General features: G+C 35.8%; 1 protein-coding gene across 5 annotated transcripts in view; it reads right to left on the reverse strand.

Moving 5' to 3' along the window:
- LOC108719942 (acetylcholinesterase collagenic tail peptide) overlaps window positions 1–23,110 on the reverse strand; it is a 64,392-nt gene that overhangs the window by 35,106 nt on the left and 6,176 nt on the right. For all 5 annotated transcript variants that reach the window (XM_041567513.1, XM_041567515.1, XM_041567512.1 and 2 more), the window contains exon 2: window positions 1,197–1,309. In XM_041567513.1, coding sequence (XP_041423447.1) covers window positions 1,197–1,309 — 113 coding nt within the window. The remainder of the gene's footprint in view (window positions 1–1,196; window positions 1,310–23,110) is intronic.

A 23,110-nucleotide genomic window follows, 5' to 3' on the forward strand; every position in this document is an offset into this window, starting at 1 on the left:
GGGATTTAATTGTTTCCATTGAAGAATTACTGACTTCAGAAAGTGTTGCTTAGAGTTTCCAAGAATTTTAAGATTAACAGGAAATTTCTTATTTACACCATTTAATTATATGGTTCTCCAAAATTAATAAATTGTAGAAAGAAAATAATCTACCCTGTAGATCTACATGTTGTAATACTGACCTTCCATACTGCAGCCTCATACATGTGAATGCATTGGCAGCATTCATCCTGCTCAACCTTAGTTACTGTATGTGTTTCATCTACTGGCAGACAGGGAGCAGATGAGAAATGTGCCCCACTGTTTGTCAGTAGAGCATACACAGGGTGACAGAGCATAATGTCACATACTGAGGTAGAAATAAAGATGCAATGGCTTCCATTAAACAAAACAAAAAAATACCATGTCATGTTGAGGTTACACAATGCTTCAGATCTAAAAATAGCCATTATAATCAAGAGACAGAACAACAGCAAGCTACATGTATATAAACCCTTTCCATTCTATTCTAACATGCTCTGAAGGATGCTACAATTTCTTTCAGCCTGTGTCTTCTTGCATGAACAGAGATCAGTCAATTACCTGAAACTATAAGGGAGCTTGGAATCTGAAGGCATTGTGTTAGCGGAAAGTCTTTCCATGCATGTGACCATGGTGGTCATCAGCTGTTGACTTAGATATGCTTTCAAAGCTGCTTTTCTCTACAGATGGGGTTTGATGAAGCATTTCTCTCTGTCAAAAGTAGAATGATTTTATCATTTCTAATCAGAAGGGCCTTACTTCCAAAATAAAAGCTTGTGCTATATCCTATGGTTCCCTTGTTGAGATTTCTCTTTTCATCGTGGAGGATGTTTCCTGAATGCCAGTAGTGGAATCTATTTTTCTGTTGGTGATCCCATGTGCAAAAGGTATATCAGACTCTGTTGGTCTTTCAAATGCTATTTGCAGATTGATTTTATGGTCCTGATTCTGGAATGTTCTATGATACCAGACATCTGATATTCTTTTTTCTGCAAGCTTAGAAGGTAGTGAAGTTCCAACGAAAGAATATATCTCAAGTCAAGATGGCTATCAAAAGGCTATCACAGTCTAAACATTCCCATTCTTTAAGCAATTGAAGTTAAAAAATGTTTTTTGCTAGTGTCTAGTGGAATAACTTCTATGAAAGAAAGACGTATACTGTCTAGTAAACTCACCCAGTTTCGTTCTCTGAAGAATGGCAGAGGAGGGAATAATGGTGGTGGTGGAGGAGACAGGATACAGCATAATTTGTTACTGCCTCGTTTCTTCTGCTCAAAGGAAGCCAATGCTGCCAAGACAAATGCTCAGATGTGTATTGGTGTAAAATGTGCACATGCTAAGAGAGAAATCATCTTAAAATATTTAAAGCATTTGAACTAAAAGCAATGATCTACATAGAAAGATAGGGCACAATAGAAATAGTGGGCACAATAAAATGATAGGTTAAGGATTCATCTGATTGCTGATTGAGGGGTATTACTGATCAGTACAAAAACGTGGAAAAATTAAAAGCAACTGAAAATTGCCTACTACTACTCTCCATTATACTAAGGGGCCGATTCATGAAGCTCGAGTGAAGGATTCGAATTAAAAAAACTTCGAATTTCGAAGTGTTTTTTGGGCTACTTCGACCATCGAATGGGCTACTTCGACCTTCGACTACGACTACGAATCGAACGATTCGAACTAAAAATCGTTCGACTATTCGACCATTCGATAGTTGAAGTACTGCCTCTTTAAAAAAAACTTCGACCCCCTACTTCGGCAGCTAAAAGCTACCGAAGTCAATGTTAGCCTATGGGGAAGGTCCCCATAGGCTTGCCTAAGTTTTTTTGATCGAAGGATATTCCTTTGATCGTTGTATTAAAATCCTTCGAATCGTTCGATTCGAAGGATTTAATCTTTCGATCGAAGGAATAATCCTTCGATCGTTCGATCGTAGGATTTAACCCTCGATATTCGACCCTTCATACATCTGCCCCTAAAAGTCCACCTTTACAGAGAATGACTGCTTTAATCTCATGTCTATGTAGCAACAGCCACACTACCCTAGATGTTTATAAAAAAAAAGCCACGTTTAAGTAGGTCTTTAAAAGTGGGCTCTTTACAATTTAAATTCCCAATTTATTACAGTTACATTAATTACAGTGTAATGAAGAATATTTTTGTGAAATGCATTTTTTTAAAAATGTATGCAAAATTGTCTCTGTTTATGACTTGGAATTGACAAAATCATCGATTCAGTCATCCCTAGTAGTAATAGGTGCAATTACTTTGCTCTGGGTCTAGGATAAGTCAATGGGAGAAGATCCAATGATTTTTGGATGTGCTCTGGGTTTGCGGGCAATATCCCAAAGTTTTCGGGTGAAAATTACGAAATAAAATCTTGAAAATCGCCGAAAAAGTCCAAAAAATTTGTAAAAATCTGATTTTTTTCCTGCAAAGCAAATTTTCGGGAAAATGTAATAATAAATAAGCGTAAAAAACCTGAACGGATTTGATCGGAGTTTGTAGCAGAAAACATTGAGATAAATTCGGACTTTGATAAATAACCCCCTAAGTATTGCACGAAACCCAGCAAAATATTATTTGGACTTCTCCCATTGACTTATATGCAACCTCGGCAGGTCTGAGATGCTGGATTTTCTGATTCGGACTTTTCCATCCTCGGGGTTTAATAAATTCCGAAAAAAATCGTGATTTTTTAAAAGTCAGAATTTATAAAAAAAAATAATGATTTTTGCATTCGGAGTTTAGTAAATAACCCCCTTAGTAACCCACTAACAGCCGAAGGCTGGCTGGGAGATGTAGTGCAATTACAAGTGGAATATTACAAAAAAATAATATGAGGTCAATATATGTGCTGAAGCCCTTCCCATGTAACAGGGAAAGCATCCTGCATGAACTACCAATATACATTCATCAAATGGAACAGTATCATCACTCTTGATTCCAAAGCTTTAGCAGAAAATGCATTAGCAAAACAAAAGTGAGAATAAATAACTGAACTGTCACAGGCATTTTATATGAATCCAACCTAATTCTGGGGCTGTTCTTTGAAATGAACATTAGATAGGCAGCAGATTATATTAGTCCAAACTGAAATGGCTTTATTTTTCTATTCTCAGCTGTTATTTATTTAACTGGTGGTTTGAATGCTGTGGTTATAGACCCAAAAACTGTTTTTTTGCACAAACATTCTAAGCAACTTTCCAGTATATATTAATTCAAGAAGGTCAGGGATTTTAAAATTATAGGTATCGTAATTGCAGAAAGCTGTATTAGTTTATCCTTTTCTCTTTCGTGGTTCTGTCTCTTTAAACAATGCAGCAGAAATCAGTTCTCCTTCAGGTCAGGTCAGCTGCTGTAAACCCAAAAATAATATAATGCATTATGAAAGAAATGGTAACTTTAAACTTTCCAGTATATATTTAATACACACTGTCAGTAGTTTTAAGGTTAATTGTTAATGTAGTTGCTATTGAAAGCAGTATCTGCCCCTTGTAGTCTGCCTGTTATCCCCTGCCTACATTTTACCAGCAGTTATGTGCAAGGTCAGCTGTAGCATTGCTAATAAAGGGAAAACATATGTAATCTTATTATTAGATTATTATTATTATTAGATTATTTTCTATACAGTTTCAGTAAAACCTGGAGAAATGTCCCCATATCTTTCCACATCCTCACAGGAGAGCTACAGTTTCTGCAACAACCAAACGTTATAGTACAGCATGGATTATACATCATCGGTGTAAAGTCTGAATGGTTGGCCAACTGACAAGCATTCAAATAAAATGTGAAATGAGTAGCATTATTACAAATGCAGAATATAAATCCCACTGCAATTCATCTTTCATTATAAATTAAATCATAAATATAAGATGAACTCTATAAGCCAGTTGGCTAAAAATCAAGCGAGTGGCTTCACTGGTAATGAACAATATAAACATACTTGGATCTGGAGCATTGCCCAATAAGTGACATTATACAATGGCTGTACAGTTGCAGAGGAGCATTATACTGTATTTATTCCACTGAATGTACATAAATTCACTTGTAATGCACACATTATATTCAGTTTGTACAGATTATTATTACAATCATTGAAATAAATCTATTGCACATAATGAAGCTGAATGTGAAGTCCTAGAGCTCAGATAATATTTTGCTGTTTCACTTCCCAAACCTCCATCTTTCTATTTGGGAACCTAAATAGCATCGCTAGGGACCAAAATAGAAGCAACACACTTCAATTGTAAAGGACACTTGCTAGGTGTCATTTAAGTTCAGTGAGATTGAAACCTTTATCAAGTGACCCCCTCCTAGAGATATCCTGGCAATAAAGCACACACAAAATATCTATTATTCACACCAGGTGGTATTTGCCTGCAAATAGCTACTACTCGGTTCAAGCAAGATACAAATAGGGATTGTGGCCAATAATTACATCTCGTGGTTCTTATGTTCTTGACCTTTTCCTAAACACATTTTAGCCTAGTTTATTTATTCGCAAATGGTTGTTCTGCACATGATTTTTCGTGAAGGCTAATATATTGCACTGCTGTGCCCATCTTTCCAGTTTTTGCGAATTTGCATTTGAATAAATTTTCGCAAATGGCTCGCACATGAGACTGATGTCTGCATGAGTGCACCCATTGTGCGAGTTTGTTGTGCGTGAAAATAGCGATGACAGCAACTTCAATTCGCAATTTGCGAAACTGTTTTGTGAATATTTTCTCCACCACCAAAGTTGTGGCGTAATTCAAATACCATTTGCAATTTTTTACATATTTAAAAAGCTCTTATATACATGCGCATTGCGAGAAAATTCGCAATTCTTTTTGCACACTCTTATTCAGCTTTATAAATGTAACCATGTGCAGGGCAAATATATTCACTGTGCGAACCAATCTACCCTGTGTAAAGTTTATAAATGAGCCGCACCAAATCGACACTGTCAACCTTTAACACGAAAAAGAAAATATTCACATATATCAGCATCAGAAAAGTACAAAGGTGATACTATACATGCCACATTTCATTACAACTAACACCTCTTTCAAACAAATCTCCTATGTGAAAAGGCTTACAATAAAAATAAATGCACATCAGACAGGCAGTGCATTCTAAAGACGTGTACTGGTATCATGTTTACATCTCTGTATGTATTTGCAAACAAGACAAGGAAACCAGTAAAACTATTAAAACATGAGATGGAAATTGTCCATAGTCACTTAACAAATAAAAGGAAAAGTCATTAATATATTTGCATAAATGGCCACTATACCCTATCACAGTTGCTCCCAGTTTAGGGGAATGCATATACCGTCATTCTATTTTCCTGCTAGTAGTAAACGTATTCATCTGTAGCTATTTTCAACTGCATACACCTTAAAACTATTACAAATGAAGGGTATAAAAAACAGATTGACAATTACGTCACACACAAAAAAGGAGTAAAATTCAATTCAATTACACTGCCTTTCTGGGAATCAAATTTTTAATGCAAATAAGGGATTCTCAAACACTGTGTAACACCACCCTCCCCTCTGCATTAAAGCTATTACAAAGCTATTATGTTCGGTGTAATGCTGGCCATAAACCTAGCAATAGATTCATCTTTATAATGAGGGTCGTAACCCTGGTCAATATCTAGACATTTCAAATTGAACCTGCTGATGCACCATAGTGCGACAGCCTATCTTTGCTTCTTGCTGTTTTTGTTATCAGGTTGAGTGAACTGAGCAATAGAAATGCAGCCATATTGTGTATGGCCCTTTGTACAGTATCCATTCATTCAGCAAAATAATCATTTGTTGACAAAGTATTATTATCCAGATGATTGCTTTAAAGAGAACTATATAAATTACAGTTGACAAAAAATGTAACACTATCTATTTTTTCCCGCTACTGAGCCTTTAGGAGTATCTAGAGCAGTGGCTTGTGAGCAACATGTTGCTCCAGATAAATAAAACAGATGTACTTTTTAATCATGGTTGTATTGGACCCCAACTCTTTTTACAACTGAATGTGGCTCATGGTTAAAAAAGGTTGAGGACCTCAGATCTAGATACTAGTGCGCTTTAACACTCATCAGTATCATTTATGCCCAACTCCATCCAACCCATCAATTATCAGTCCATTCAATTATTGCAAGGCTTGTCACGGGTAATGTGTTATCTACCAAAGCCTGGAGGGTTATGATAGACCAGGGAAGACAATCCAAATATATTACCTGTCAGTTTTCTAAAATGCCTCTTGGATTCCAATATCCATATTGTAAAGAGGGTGAAATCCTTAAATTGAGCTTAGTATGCGTTGTACAGTTCTAGGCATATGTGATCTGTCAACCAACTGCAATTGTTTCAGAATATAATTCTCTACATCATACTACAAGGCAATTCCCCCCTTCAATATTACTGTGTTTAAGCAAATCATCTTGATATGAAACAAGAAATAATAACAAATATATTAATATTCTTAACATACCTAACCAGAATCTTTGCCTGACTTTACACATACATCATTGCTTCTGCAACTGGTTACAACTGGATGCAGGAATCCCTTTCATTCCTGGGGAATTATATTGATAGATAAATAGGCCTTTACCCAGCACAGCCCAGCTTTCTGCCGCCATGTTCCTCCCACACATTCACTTATTTCAACTAAATCAATTTCCATTACAAGATGAAACATTTTCATTTGTTTGATTAGATCTTCTGGAACACAGGGAAAATTAGTTGTAGGTTATGCCTAGGGGACATGACAGCTTTGGCATTACATTCTGCACTGCAGAAGGAAAACCAAAGATATCGCTAATGCATTTTTATTTTTTATGTTTTGGCTTTCAAAATTTATGGTAGTGCTGTGTCTTATACATAAATGGCTCATTACAATGAATATTACATTTGAGCTCTGTAATACAAAACAGAAATATACATGTTGGGATTGATTTACTGAGAAAGTCTAATACAATTTAAGTATTTTTTTCTACAAACATGAATTCTATTATGCTGTGTAATTGTGTTCTCAACTGTGTTTTGCAACATTATTTGTAAGTGATTTGCTCCAATTAGATCTTTTCTAGCTTTGGTAGGTCTTCTGTTGTGTATATTGTGCTAAAAAAAGTCACGTATACAGTACTTTGATTTGGCTCTATACAGGCACAACATATTACACAAGGTAGTAGGATATGGCTACAATTAATTGGTAAACCTGAAACCCTCTGATGAAAACACAAACAAATCAAATTTATACTTTTTATTTGTGTTTTGTATCAAAGCAAAGACAAATATATTTTGCAGATATTTTATGTAAAACAAATATTTGTAATAACATGTTTTGTGAACTGACAGTTGCTCATGCACAATACAGTCCTCATTAGATATTGAAAACACCTTGTTTTTATACATATTGCACACAGGGTTACAGAACACTGGCATTCTGGACTCTAAAACTAAGCAAACAACTCTGTGATCTGCTTATAAACTGCCCATCCTGCCTCTTGTAATAGATGTTGCCCATGTACAAATGTCTTTTATTGTCAGTTTGCTTCAATGGTCCTGATACGGATTCTGCATTCATTATTTTATTAAACACCCACCTAGTCTTTAATCTTTCTTTAATTGCACAAGTGTCCTTGGGCCTTCTGTGACTTTGTTCTGTCATTCCTCAAAGCTGATTGTTCTGCCTCACCTTGTCATAAACCATGATAACCATGATAGACTTAATCATATTAAACGGTGTGTCTGTCTCTCATGCTAACATCCAAAGAAAACTGTAGCACACCAATCAAACTTGTCTTGTGAAGAAAAGTGTTTTTATTGGCTCACGGCAGACATAAAGTTTGGCAACGTTTCGGGCCACGCAGGGCCCTTTATCAAGCCTAAACTTACATTCAAAGTACTGTGTTAAATACCAAAGAAAAAGAGGGAGGAGTGGAGAAACAATGGTAGTGATCCTTCACGGATTGGTTAAGATTCAATGCTAATATACATAATTAATTGATAAATTTGAATAATGGAGTGACACATGTGAATAATTTAGTGAATCCTCAGAGATAGGTTAAAATTCAAACCCTGCATACATAATTAGTGCAATAATCACAGACCATTATGTTTGATTGGAAATTTTTTGTGCACCCATATAATAAAATATCCATAAAAAGTCCATAAATAGCAAAAACAAAAAAATAGTATGAACATTATGACACAAGTGTAAAAAAGTTACATATGAAAATATTATCACCTTAAAGTGCATATATGTATAAAAATTAATTTGTAATTCCCAATCAGGGAGAATATGAATGAATAAACTGAGGCGCAATCACGGTACTTTAACTGCATACTCAGTCCATTTTTCTCCCCAATAATCTTGGGTTATGCAGATGATGGTACCCGCACTCAGAATGAACCTTCTGAGTGCGGGTACCATCATCTGCATAACCCAAGATTATTGGGGAGAAAAATGGACTGAGTATGCAGTTAAAGTACCGTGATTGCGCCTCAGTTTATTCATTCATATTCTCCCTGATTGGGAATTACAAATTAATTTTTATACATATATGCACTTTAAGGTGATAATATTTTCATATGTAACTTTTTTACACTTGTGTCATAATGTTCATACTATTTTTTTGTTTTTGCTATTTATGGACTTTTTATGGATATTTTATTATATGGGTGCACAAAAAATTTCCAATCAAACATAATGGTCTGTGATTATTGCACTAATTATGTATGCAGGGTTTGAATTTTAACCTATCTCTGAGGATTCACTAAATTATTCACATGTGTCACTCCATTATTCAAATTTATCAATTAATTATGTATATTAGCATTGAATCTTAACCAATCCGTGAAGGATCACTACCATTGTTTCTCCACTCCTCCCTCTTTTTCTTTGGTATTTAACACAGTACTTTGAATGTAAGTTTAGGCTTGATAAAGGGCCCTGCGTGGCCCGAAACGTTGCCAAACTTTATGTCTGCCGTGAGCCAATAAAAACACTTTTCTTCACAAGACAAGTTTGATCGGTGTGCTACAGTTTTCTTTGGATGTTCGAGTTATTTGGACCTTGAGCAGGAGGTCCTGTGGACTGTTTAGCACCCGGCACCCGAGAGGGTAATTACGTTCAGGTGAGCACTCTAATTCTGTGTGTCTCTCATGCTAAGGCCAAGCACCACTACAAGTCACACTCCCTGCTTTTTGGACAGTTTGCAGAGAGTTTTCTTCTATAATAGTTTATTCTATAAAAGGCTATAACAGCTTTTAAAAAAAATTTCACCTCCTGCACGCTGATGCTTGCTGCGGTGCTGCCTGGTACTGGGAGAAAATTTAGGCAGGGCAAGGCAGGTCAGCGTGATGCACATGCATCTGCGTGCCATCTCATTCTCATATCTCTACAGCAGGCTGTCTTTGTTATGTTTTGGGTAGCCGAGGATGAGTAGAGTACAACAGTTCTTTATTAGCAGAGTCATGCAGGCATTACACAACAGTAACTTTCACTTTCACCTCTAAGCTACCAGGAAGTATGCACAGTATAAGTCTGGGCACAGTGACATCCACAGGCCATTTGTATAAACACCACATATTCCCCCTATAGTAGGAAAACATTTGGGCAAATGTAATAAACAACAACAATGCATCTTAAAGCAATAATATACATTATTCACATCACATAGTCCTTGGTCCATGCAGGTAGTTTTCTTATTCTCTCAAAGCTGCTACAAATTGTTCTGTGGATTCGCCATTATGTTGTCCATGTTGGCGGAACTTAAAAACAAAATAAAAACTTCAGCCAGCAAAGCAAACACAGGCTGAATCAGCAGGTACCATTGGCCAGTGGCTGTGTGCCCCACTGGGATCAGCATTGGGGTCCCACTCCCAGGCACTAGCTGCGTACCTGCTAGCTAATCTGATATTTTTTAAATATCAAGCCAGCATCATGTGCCATTGCCTAAGCTTGAAACTGCTTGCCTATTTACACAGCAGTCAGCTTTTTTAAAAAAAAAAAAAAAAAGTGGCGCGTACTGCACAGAAAAAGAGTTTTGCCCTAGAAAGGGACCCTGTGGAAAGTGTAGCCTAGGGCCCTCACATGTCCTTCATCCACCACTGAAAATGCATGATCCATGGCCATGATACAAGATCAGAGCTAGAGGTATGACTCAAGGTGCAGCATTAAAGACTTGAGTCTCAGGTATTACAATCTGTGTACTGAACCCAAGAGAGAGTATTCCATACACTGCTAACACACCATACATCACCTGGCATCACTGTGTAAAAAAAAGCATATTTCTCAAGCTGTGCAACAATCATGTAACTCTGCGTAAAAGCTGGTGTAAACAGAAACAGCCATCTGAAAATACTATTACATACTATTTTTATTATAACAAACTCTTTTCAGTTGCAAACACATTTACAATTGACTTTTAAAAACTCTAAACATTTAAATTCATGTATAAGGGAATGACATTTTTTTTAATTATGCCCTTTAATTTGGAAAGTCCCATTTAAAAAAATTGGACTTGATTTTTTGTTTTTTAATTTTAGAACACACTGACAGGAAAATCCCTGAATTTACGCATACATAATAAATCAAACCACCATTACAATTTCCCATTCTGGCTATGGGAACTGTATGCCTTGACATTTTTTTGCTATGGCTGGATCAGTAATTCGATTTCAGCTTATAATATTCCAAGTGGTGATAGATGGCTTCCCCTACCACCCTACTACTATGCTCACAAATATCCACATTTATCTGCATATGTTATATTTCCCTGGACAGCATGGCCAAGATAAGGTTGGATAGTATTATGAGGAGAATATAAAAGTGATGCTCTTGGAGCATAGGACTGGGAGGGCAAGGCCCACCACCGTGGTTGCCCCCACATATCCAGGACTCGAGTTGTGGGACCCCTGAACATGTAACACCAGTGGTGTAAGCCAAACCTCTATTTTAAATCACAGTTTCTAGGCTAATTTCTCTATGCTTAGAAGTACCATGTCCTTAATGCTGTCTGGAAGATTAAATATCTTGCTGAGACAGAGCATCATATATTTCTCTACTGTAAGCTGGCATTGGAATAATTTATAATACAACAACTCCATTAAAATATGCTAGATGTTAGATGAGGAATAATGCTTAGTTTGGCATCTCCTGTTTTTAGAGCTGGTTAGGGAAATAGAATGCTCAAAATACTGATCCCTTGCTGTACACCTATATATAAAGGGTATGTGCCTGTTTACATTGTTTGCTGTAAAACTGTATGTGTATGAGTCATTATATATCTCTGTTAACACTCTAAGGGGTCTTATTTATCATGCTGTGTAAAAAGTGGTGACAAACATTACTGGTAATGTTGCCTATCAGCAACTAATCAGCAATTAGATTTCAACAGTTAGAAAACAAAACCTTTTTACACAGCGTGGTAAATAGATTCCTACATATGATGGGATACGGTATGAGACCTGTTATCTAGAATCCTCAGGACCTGGGGCTTTCCGGATAACAGATCTTTTATAAAATAAACCCAAAAGGCTGGATCTGCCTCCAATAAGGATTAATTATATTGTCGTTTGGATCAAGTATAGTGTAGTTTTTTATTTTTACAGCGAAAAAGGAAATCATTCTTAAAAATGTGGATCAATTAGATAAAATGGAGTCTATAGGAGAAGACCTTTCCGCCATTCTGAGCTTTCTGCATAAATGGTTTCCGGATAACAGATCCCATACCTGTATATCAACCCAAGGCATCTTTTAAGCATTCGCATTTTCATTTTACAAAATGCATATCTAAGGCCAATATGGAGGACAGATTGCTGTGTACTTGTATAGGACTTGAGCGCTTTCATTTGAGAAATTGTTACTGTTTTCCAACTGTTGCCTTGTTTGCTTATACTGACCAGCTTCTTTTTTTAACAGACTATCACATAAAATCCTCATTCATGCTGGGGCACCATCTGCCCTAAAGGCATGCCTTATATTGTGTTCCCTCATTGGCTCTGCTGAATTGTTAATGACATGCCAAGGCATGCAGAACTGGCCGCTGACACACCATCACAGGTGTCTTTCCTACTTGGTAGCAGATCAAAACTAATAATAAACAGGCTGGTCAGTAGAGACATGCATTACGCATGTAACCCTAGCCCTGTAGTCAGTGCCTTCATTCATTATTTCTCACACTCGTTTGGCCTAAATCACCCATATTGTGCACAGTGCTCAAATAAATTTCCTTAAAAATATAAATTCAATCTGCAGGTTTTTAAATTCAAATGTAAATGCCTTCACATGTTATTTCCCTTTTCGTTTACAGGAGTGATTTTTTTACAACAGTCATTTTAGAAACCAATTAGTCATTAGACATCAACACATTCCTGGAGTTATTAGACAAATTATTAGAGAATGATTTTGCTGTCTAATTTCACTGTGGTTTAGGGAAGACCATGCACCCCTCAGATCTTCATATGTTAGGGGAAGATTTATTACATGGTGTACACGGTTACCCCAGAACTTATTTAGGTCTGAAGCAGTGTAAAATAATGGTGGCAAATCTAGTATTCGCCATTTATTTTACACCGCTTTTTGCAATGTTTTTTCAGCTAATTTCATTTTACACAGCATAATAAATAGGCCCTAAAAGTTCCTTGACTGAAATAGTTAATATAGCACATGGAGTAGTACTCAGTGCCATAAAGGAGCTCTGTATTTAATGCCTAACAGCGCTCCACTTGTCTCCTGGTTATCTTTCCTTTCCCCATTTAATTAGTACCCTTTTTGCAAGAGGATACCCATGTCACACTACTTCCATGGCAGTTGTAATTTGTGGCTTCCAGAGCAGTATTTTCAGATGCAACTTTGTGCTCCATACTGGAGTTCTAAATAGTAATGCCTGACAGCATTGGACACAAATAAGCAAAAAAAAAAATTTTGGATTCTAGGGCACATTTTTGCTCTTTCTTCTCCTTTCATAAAACAGTCCTTAAAGGAGAAGGAAAGGCTAAAATTAAGTCATCTTTATCAGAAAGATCTATATAAATACACCAATAAACCCTCATAATAATGCTGCTCTGAGTCCTCTGTCAAAAGAAACACTGCATTTCCTTCTATTTTCCTTCTATTGTGTACACATGGGCTTCTGTATCAGACTAAGTAAAAATCCAGGGCTAGTGATTGAGCATGCTCACTCTGCCCCTCTCTCCCTCTCTTTTCCCTGCTCGCTGCTGTAATCTGAGCCCAGAGCTATGAGTGAGCAGGGAGAGACTCAGGCAGGAAGTGATGTCACACCAAGCTAATATAGCAGCTGCTATCCTAAACAAACATAGAGCTTCTAGAGCTGTTTATTCAGGTATGGTAAAGTATTCTGCAGAATAAATATAGTGTTATAGCTTGCACTATTGTGGCTAATATACTGGCAATAAACTGCCTCTGTAGCTTTCCTTCTCCTTTAAAAGCTATGGTGACTAGATCTGCAGCATTACAAGATAAAAATATCCCATAAATTCGGTAAAATATTACATAATTGTGGCTGCAATGTAATAAAAGTCACAAAGATTGAACAACCAATAACAACCAATGGCTGGGGTGCTTGACACACACATCCTAGATCTCTGCTGTTTACATTATAAATAAAGTAAATCCCACTTGATGACCATGTTTATGGTGGTCTGTACAGGTATGGGACCTGTTATCCAGAATGCTCTGGACCTGGGTTTTTATTTTCTGGATAACGGATCTTTCCGTAATTTAGGTCTTCATGCCTTATGTCTACTAGAAATTCATGTAAACATTAAATAAACCCAATAGGCTGGTTTTGCTTCCAATAAGGATTAATTATATCTTAGCTGGGATCAAGTACAAGTTACTGTTTTATTATTAGAGAGAAAAAGAAAATCATTTTTAAAAATTTTAATTATTTGGATAAAATGGAGTCCATTCCGTAATTTGGAGCTTTCTGGATATCGGGCTTCCGGAGTAGGGATCTTATATCTGTAGTTAAACAGATACAAAGACACAAATTTGCTATCCCCCATTCAAAATATTAATAATAAGAGATGTATACTTAGCCCACTATATAAAAATGTCGTGCCGGTGGTTCCATAAACAAAGGCTAAACTGCGTAGGTGTCTAATGACAGTAACATGTTTATGATTATTCCATTCTAAAAATAGGTTCCTATTTTTGTTCACATTAGAGCTACAGTACCTAAATATAATAAAGCAGCATGTATCATCTAATTATCACAGACCAGACGCCCTTCTCATACTGGCCTTTTGACACATCTTAACATACCATTTTTAGCATTTATTCCATTGCTTCACAGTTTTCTCAATCTCACAAGCACATTTCCCACAGTCCCAGTATTGTTATATTTCTATCTGTTTGACATTGTAAAGCTCATTAACGAAGTACACAGCATATCAGAATGTAATGCTGTTTTTTTCCCACAGTTGCAGACTCCCAGCAAGTAGTGCTCACTGCACTTTATGAGCAACACATCAATATGGGTGCAAATAGCCCCTTTTCTTCTATGAAATTTGTCACACCTTTTTAGGGTGACGGTGTTATGTCTGGCATACTAATGCACACTCAGCATCAATAACAGCTTTTTTTTTACATTATTTATAGTTTTTATTGGTTTTCATTGTAACAAATAAAAAATTCAATAAAATACAACATGTAATCAGCTGCTTGTGCTGGTAACTCTATGGGGCAGATTTATCTAAGGTCGAAGTGAAAATTCAAATTTAATATAGTCCACTAGGGAATAGTCCAAATTTGATTTGAATTTGAAAAAAATTCGAAATTTCGAATATAGAAATTTATCATGTATTATCTCTTTAAAAATTCTACTTCAAACATTCGTCATCTAAAACCTGCCGAATTGCTGTTTTAGCCAACATGGGACCTCCTAGAACCTATTTGGAGTCAATTGGTGGACTTTGAAAAATCAAAGTTTTATTATTGGAAAAACTTCTAATCTAATTCGATCGAATGCGCTGTTACTTCGATTCATATGTTTTGAATTCGATCGAAAACGGACCTATTCCACCCAAAAAAAACTTTCATTTTTTGATAAAGTTCAGTCTTTTTTAATTCGAATTTCAACGTTATGGGAGTTCAAAATAACTCACTTCGAAATTCGACCCTTGATAAATCTGCTCCTAAGTATCGTTTCATAAGATTATCCATATGTATCTACTCACTTGTCGTGACCGCTTCAGTTATCCTATATCAGCCCGGTATCAGTAGGTGGGGGGAGGGGAAGAAAGGGAGACTGAGAGGAATGGTGCAGAGAATATTCTGGCTTCATTTTGCTTTTGCTGGGAGATACCTTATCTACCTTGTCACATAAGTAGTACCTGGGGTGTTGGTGTTGGTCCCGTATTGTACGATTCAATATAAGCTTTTGCACCCAAGTTGCTTGGAACAATCAACGGTATCTATGGGCACTCTGAAATTACCCCCAGGTATATGTGCAAAATTGTACACATGAAAACGGGTGCAAAATGCTAGGACCATGTATAGGTGCAAGTATGCCTTATAGGTCTAACTTACGATTACATATTCTACACTCTACCAGCACAGTTACCAACATTGATAATTCTTGATTTTCATTGGAAAATGAAAGCAAAAATCTGATTGCAATAGGAAACTGCTCCACCTTCAACCGCAAACACAAGGCGATGATACAGAATATTTAATTTCAGCAAGGCTTTAGATTAATAATGATGGGAAATGGGGACAAGACTCATGTACTTTGCTCACATAATATAATTGCTAATAAAGTAAGGCCAGACTTAGAAGATCTAAGGAAATAATTGTTATGTGTTTATAAAGCATATGTGTCCCAAGGACTAACATGGACTAAATAACAAGGCAGAACACCAGTTCACAGAAACTCCGCCCAGGTGTGTATATAATGAATAAAGTACCCCCTCTTGTAAATTATAAGGATATTATAAGTTACAGAGGAGTTTCATGACCATATAAAAACACGAGGCCAAAGGCAAGATGTTTTTATCCAGGTCATGGAACTCCGAGGTTACTTCTAATATCCTCATATTTTGCAACTGGGGGTACTTTATTTATTATAATACACAAGTTTTAGTGAGTCATGTGACACAAATTACATCACTACTCCCCGTTTATAACTGATTACATCAGTACTCACCGTTTATAAGGATATAATTTACAGGATATTCATGGCTTATGTGTATTATAAAATAATAATAGTATACCCTGGGAAAGGTGCATTTTTTGTTGTACCACAATACATTTTTTCCAATGTTAGGCTGCAGCATCATTTAGCAGTTATTGAAGCTGCACTGCAGACTCCTCCAGCTGCTCAGACACTAGCCATATTTGGAGAACTTGTAGCACTACAAATAATAATATTATTAAGTTCCCCACCCAGGATACCTACCCTTATAGAGGCTGATGGCATAGTTATTAAAATCCAACCAGGATCCCTTTAATACAGTAGTTCCTAGACAGGGGAGAAGTGTCTGGGGTGCAGCTGGGCTGCCATTTAAGATGAGATGGGGAATCCCATTTATCAATGGTCGAATTTTAGTCGTTTTAGTTGTTTTAGTTTTTTTAAACCAAGATTAAATTGTATTTCTCTAAAATCACGAATGCCATGAAAGTTATTAAATGATCTGATGATAAAAATCTAAATTTAAAAAAAAAAAACAGGATGACGTGCTAAAAAAAATGAAACACAAAACAAAAACTGTGGTACCGTGTTAGCCAGTAGCAAAAATAACAGATAAAAAAAACAAACAAATACAACAAGTAATGTAGAAGTGATACCTATATTGGCTAACAATAAAAATACATTGCAAGCTTTCAGAGCACCAAGGCTCTTTTTATTTATTTTTTTTTGCCTTTTTTATTTTTTTAAAAAAATTGCGTTTTCATTTCAAACACTAGATCCTAGTTTGTAGGTTTCCTTAGAGCAACCCCACACATTTCTAGTTATATGCTTTATTGGAAAGTCCTCCAATGTGGCTCACACCATTATAACATTATAATACACAAGAGCCATTAATAACCTGTAAATGATATCCTTATAAACAGTGTAGTGATGTCTTTTATATGTTTTTATATGGTCATGGAATGCCTCAGTGACTTATAATATGCATATATTTTACAACAGGGTATACTTATATTCACTATATTATAATCTATTACACAAAAGAAGTAGGTTAGTCTATTTATCTATTTAATTTAGCAGCTTTTACTTTATTTAATCCCATTAAAAATACTTTTTCATTTAATTAATAGCTTCTTTGTTGATGGGAAGACATTTATTATGAATTAACATTTTCGTGCAGCTGCTGTAAAAAGAGCAAAAATGGCACAGTCCCCAAATAACACTTTATTGAATTACACGGAAGGCAATATTCACATATTGTAGATCTACATCGCTGCACATTAACTGGAAAATAGAACAATAATAATTAAAAGATATATTATTATTTAGAAAAGAAATCAGTCATTACTGATTAGTTCATAATAGTGTAAGGAGAAACCAGGTGTTTATTTTGATTAGTAAATAATACAGGTCCATATTCTTATAGACAACCTCAGACATGAGTAAAATACATAAAATACATATTTGTTTTCTTTTTCGCTAAAGAATACAAAACTAAATATAACAACCTTATTTTTTCAATAATTAGTTGTTTTTACATGTGCAAAATGTTGTATTGGCATAAAATACAGCAAACAGTTCTCTCCTCTCCTCATTTTAGACTATATGCAGAATGATGTACTGAGCAGCATTACTAACTGACAGAGCGGAGAAACATTTAGCTAATTGGGAGGGCTGGAAAAACTGTGCCATTAATAAACTATAATTATTTCTTCACTCTTCTTTTTAAACCTGGTTTGAAATATTACCAAATTGTGTTTGCTGTTCGTTAAAACTGAATTGGTATATTTACACTGGAACTTTTCCATTCATCTGTGCTACCAGTAGTAATATAAATTAGGGTAATATATATATATATAATATATATATATATATATATATATATATATATATATATATATAAAATATATATTGATATTTTCCCAATTTCCTAAATAAAATAAATGATAAAATATCATTAAAAATACATGGTAAATCTGCCCCTGAGACATATAGGGGCAGATTTATCAAAGGTGAAAGTGAAAAGTGAAATATACTTCGAAATTCGACCATCAAATGGCTATACTTCGACTTCAAATATCGAAGTCAAAGTTTTTTTTATCAAATTTGACAGTTTTGCGGTCGAGTAAAATAGTTCGATTGTACGATCAAATCATTCGAATCTAACGATTCGAACGATTTCAGCGATCGATCGAACGAATTTACTTTGACTACAAAAAACTTAGAAAAATGCATTAGAAGGTCCCCATAGGCTAACATAGCACTTTGGCAGGTTTAATTTGGCAAAATATTGAAGTCGAAGTTTTTTTAAAGAGACAGTATTTGATTATCGAATGGTCCATTATTCGAACGATTCGAAGTTGAAGTAAGTTTGAATTCGTAGTATCCTAATCGATGGTCGAAGTATCCAAAAAATTACTTCGAATTTCGAATTTTTTTACTTCGAAAATTCCCTCTAATTCACTTCGACCCTTGATAAATCTGCCCCATAGTGAAAAATTCAACATTTGATAGATTTTTAGCTATATATTGTAAATATACTCTTTTTATCCTTTGAAACTCCTCGCAAAATCAATGTTAATCTCAGTGCCACCATCATATCTTTATTAAGCCATAAATTAATAGGATTCTCTTGCACCGAGAATTTTTGTGCCCTATAAAAAAGCTAGTTAAAGGGGAAGGAAACCTGGTCGGCGCAAACCCCCCACCCCCCCTCCCGTTTGTTGCCCACCCTCCCTCCTCCCCCCTGGCCTACCCATCCCGCTGGGCAAATGCCCCTAACTTGTTACTTACCCTTCTGCGCAGGTCCAGTCCAGGGAGTTCACCGACGACATCTTCTTCCTGCTTTGAACGGCGTTTTGGCGCATGCGCAGTAGGATCATTTCGCCGGTACGGATCTACTGCGCATGCACCAAAAGTCACGCGCATGCGCAGTAGATCGTACCGGCGAAATGATCCTACTGCGCATGCGCCGTTCAAAGCAGGAAGAAGATCGCGTGGAAGAAGATGTCGTCTGTGAACTCCCTGGACTGGACCTGCGCAGAAGGGTAAGTAACAAGTTAGGGGCATTTGCCCAGCGGGACGGGTAGGCCAGGGGGGAGGGTGGGCAACAAACGGGAGGGGGGGGTGGGGGGTTTGCGTCGACTAGGTTTCCTTCCCCTTTAAAGAGCAGTTTTAACTGAAATCGTAAATCGTAAATCGTTTTGGCATAAAGAAAGAAAATGTAATTCTAAATCACATTTGCAATGGTTTCCAATGTATTTTGTCAATGTAACTGAAATTAAAAGCAACATCTGTTTATCTGTTTTCTGCACTTCCTTCTTGTTCTGACTCTTGAAACTATATTGAACTTGTTTCTTCTTAAGGTCTTTTAATCAGCTGGTTTCTGCTGCATTGTTCAGAATCAGCATGCATTTGCCAGAACCCACAGATTGCCAGTCCGTGCCTGGCGTAAGTATAGAAACAGCCAAATACTGCTATCATTAGCAGATACATTTACAAAAAACTTTAAAACCACTTTTATGAACATATTGGAATGCTGCTTAGAATTCTATAGAATTATAGAATGATATTGATATTTGTATATATATTTACAATATAATTATATTTTATTATTAAAAAAACTGATTTTTTATTATTTCTTTGAACTGTTTTTTTTTAAAACAGAAATCTTTATATAATAATATAGTTTGTAATATTTTTATACAGTTACAGTATATGCACTATTTTACCACCACAGTTACCTTAGCATATACATATCAATAATCTCAATCTAATTATCAATGTGAAAACATTTAAAATTTTATATGGTGCATAAATCAATTTCACTTGAGCTTTAAGTAAAGTTTATGCGACTGACCATAGTATGCAAATATAGCCCCATGTAATATGTTTACTTACATGGAACTGATGCAGTATATACATGTTATATACATATATATGTTATGTATGTATATGTATATATGTTTTTGCCAGGCGTAATTTCGCCTGGACAACGCTAATTCACGGAGATCCGAAGTTGCGCACAGGGTACCAAACACTTGTGAAGTTGCGCTAGCAAAAATACGATCAGCAGTTCGAAGTTACTGTAGCGTTGGATAATTTGCATACGGCGTGCAGTTAAAGTACAATGGACGTATGTGTTGCAGCAAATACATTACACTACACAAGGCCAGGGAACCTTAATAAAATAAAATAGAGTTGTTATATTGCCCTACACATGTGCCCACTGTATAGTTTATGTGCCATATGTAAGGAAATGTGGGGGGGAAGCCGAGTATCCTAAAAAAAATGTACGCACTTTTGCAGCCTATCACCTTGAAAAAAGGAAAAGACGCCAGCGTTTTTTGTGACTTTCAACAAAATTTCAAGTAAGTCCTATCTACTCCATTGCACTTCGCCTGGTCTGAGGTGGCGAAGACAAGTCTGGTGATAGAGGTAACGGTCAGTAAAATCAAAAACTTAGTGAATTTGCGTAGTAACGCTCTTTCGCCAGAGTGAAAATTCGCCTGGGGTTAGAGTGCAAAGTTGCACCAGAGTCTATCTCCTTCTCTAGTGAGCGACTGTTAGTAAATCGGTGAAGTGCCGAAATGACGGCACGCTGGCGAGTTTTCGCCAGCGTTGGCCACTTCGCCCCTTTAGTAAATTTCCCCCAAGGTTCTTTGACATTATGGACATTATATTTGTACAAACTATAGCAATTAACTGTTCTTTTTGACAGTTGTGTCTATTTTTGTTCATTTTAAAATGTACAAGTTAGTTACAGCATCTTTATTTGTGATCCTAACAGCTGTTCTGCTTTTACAGGTTTAGGACCTGTTATCCAGAATGCTCTGGACCTGGGGCTTTCCGTATAACAGATCTTTCCGGAATTTGGATCTACATACCTAAGTTTACTAGAAAATCATGTAAACATTAAATAAACCCAATAGGCTGGTTCAGCGTTCAATAAAGATTAATTATATCTTAGTACAAGGTACTGTTTTATTATTACACAGAAAAAGGTAATCCTTTTTAAAAATTTGGATTATTTAGATAAAATGAAGTCTATGGGAGATGGCCTTTACGTAATTCAGATCTTTCTGGATCCCGGAAAACAGATCCCATACCTGTATTTCGAATAATTAAAACCGAGTTCAGTTATTCAATGTAAACAATCATATTAGACTATTCAGATACCATTTGCTGTCCTTGAATTTTTCAAAACATTATTTTGCTCTAACAAAAAAACCCTTTGCAATGATGATAATATAAATATATGTGTGCATATGTAATTTGTAAGTATTAGTTATAGATTTGAAAGAAATTTTATTAATGCTTCCTGACTTGTTTACGGTATGTCGAGTTACAGGGTCCTGGGACCCTGTAACAACTATACAACATTTATATACATCCATTGCCATGGAAAGACACGTGATGACATAAATAAAAGGTGCTGTAAGGTCACAGATTTGCAAGTGGCGTTGGAAATAATCCAAAATGTATTTTTATAACTCTTGGAAAAACTGCAGTCACCACTGAAGAATGATCTCACTATTAGTTTAATGCTGGGCACGATCAGTTCTTAGGGTTTTCCTTTCACAAAAATGTTGCTTCGTTTGTGGATACTAAAAATAAGAATTCCCGGATGCAGTCATAGGTATTGCATGTACTTTGTCGTTAAAATTAACTCTGTCTGATCTAATTAATTCACATGTTTATTTAGAAATCTTTTCCTGTGCTGTCTGTATATAAGATGTACTCTATGGGCCATATTTACTAAGGGGATTATTTACTAAACTCCGAATGCAAAAATCACAATTTTCTTTTTTTAAATAAAACCGGACTTTTAAAAAATCACAAATTTTTCAGAATTTATTAAATCCCGAGGATGGAAAAGTCAGAATCAGAAAATCCGGCATCTCAGACCTGTCGAGGATACATATAAGTCAATGGGAGAAGTCCCAATGATTTTTTGATGTGCGCTGGGTTTCGTGCAATACCCTGAAGTTTTCGGGTGAAAATTCTGAAAAAATCATGAAAATCTGATTTTTTTTCCCTCAAAGCAAATTTCCGGGAAAATGTAATAATAAATAAGCGTAAAAACCCCGAATGAGTTTGTAGCAGAAAATATTAATATAAATTCGGACTTTGATAAATAACCCCCTGACAGTCAGTATTTCCTAATATTAAAGGTGTAATTTTTAATGTGTCTTGAAAATGTGATAATATTGAACATTAAAATGTAACAATATAGACTAAAAAAATACATTGTTTTTATTGGCCCATATTCCCTAATGCTAATAATGTTTATTATTACATATTATAATCACAGGCATTGAAATACATTGTGGATATTGAAGAAAAATATTTTTTATTGGAATACAGGCTAATTATAGTCATTAGCAGAGGCATATATTTGAGTGTGTACAAATATAGTTTGGTCTGTCTTTAAATGAAGCAGTTTTTCCTGTATAAAGCCAAGTCTGTGTAATGTCACAGGGATATAGCCACAATGCTCTCTGCATACAAATGAAGGCAAATTCTACTGAAAAGTGTGTTTGGACTTGATATGTCAATAGGGGCAATTTAGTAAATCTAGACAAGTAGGAGCTGCTATAGGTGCAATATGCAAAAGGGAGTCTCAAATTACTGACTGATCAAACTTCTTTATGCCACAGTTCTCTTCTGTTGTACCTACACCATGGTACACAAATCTTTTCCACAATTAATGTTCTTTGCAAAGTTACATCTTGAGAGGCATTCATTCCCCTTTCAACAGCCCTCAAAGTCAGAATCATAACAATAGAGCAGTGTTTCCTGGGGTAGACCAGAATTATAAAAACCAAAAATAATTTAGAAAAATAAAAGGTAATCGAGAACTCCCATTGACTTATACATGACCTTGACAGCTTTTAGATGGAAATGTTTTTTTGTGGTTTTCCACTTAAT

The sequence above is a fragment of the Xenopus laevis genome, chromosome 6S, assembly GCF_017654675.1.
Source record: "Xenopus laevis strain J_2021 chromosome 6S, Xenopus_laevis_v10.1, whole genome shotgun sequence".
Classification (NCBI taxonomy): Eukaryota; Metazoa; Chordata; class Amphibia; order Anura; family Pipidae; genus Xenopus; species Xenopus laevis.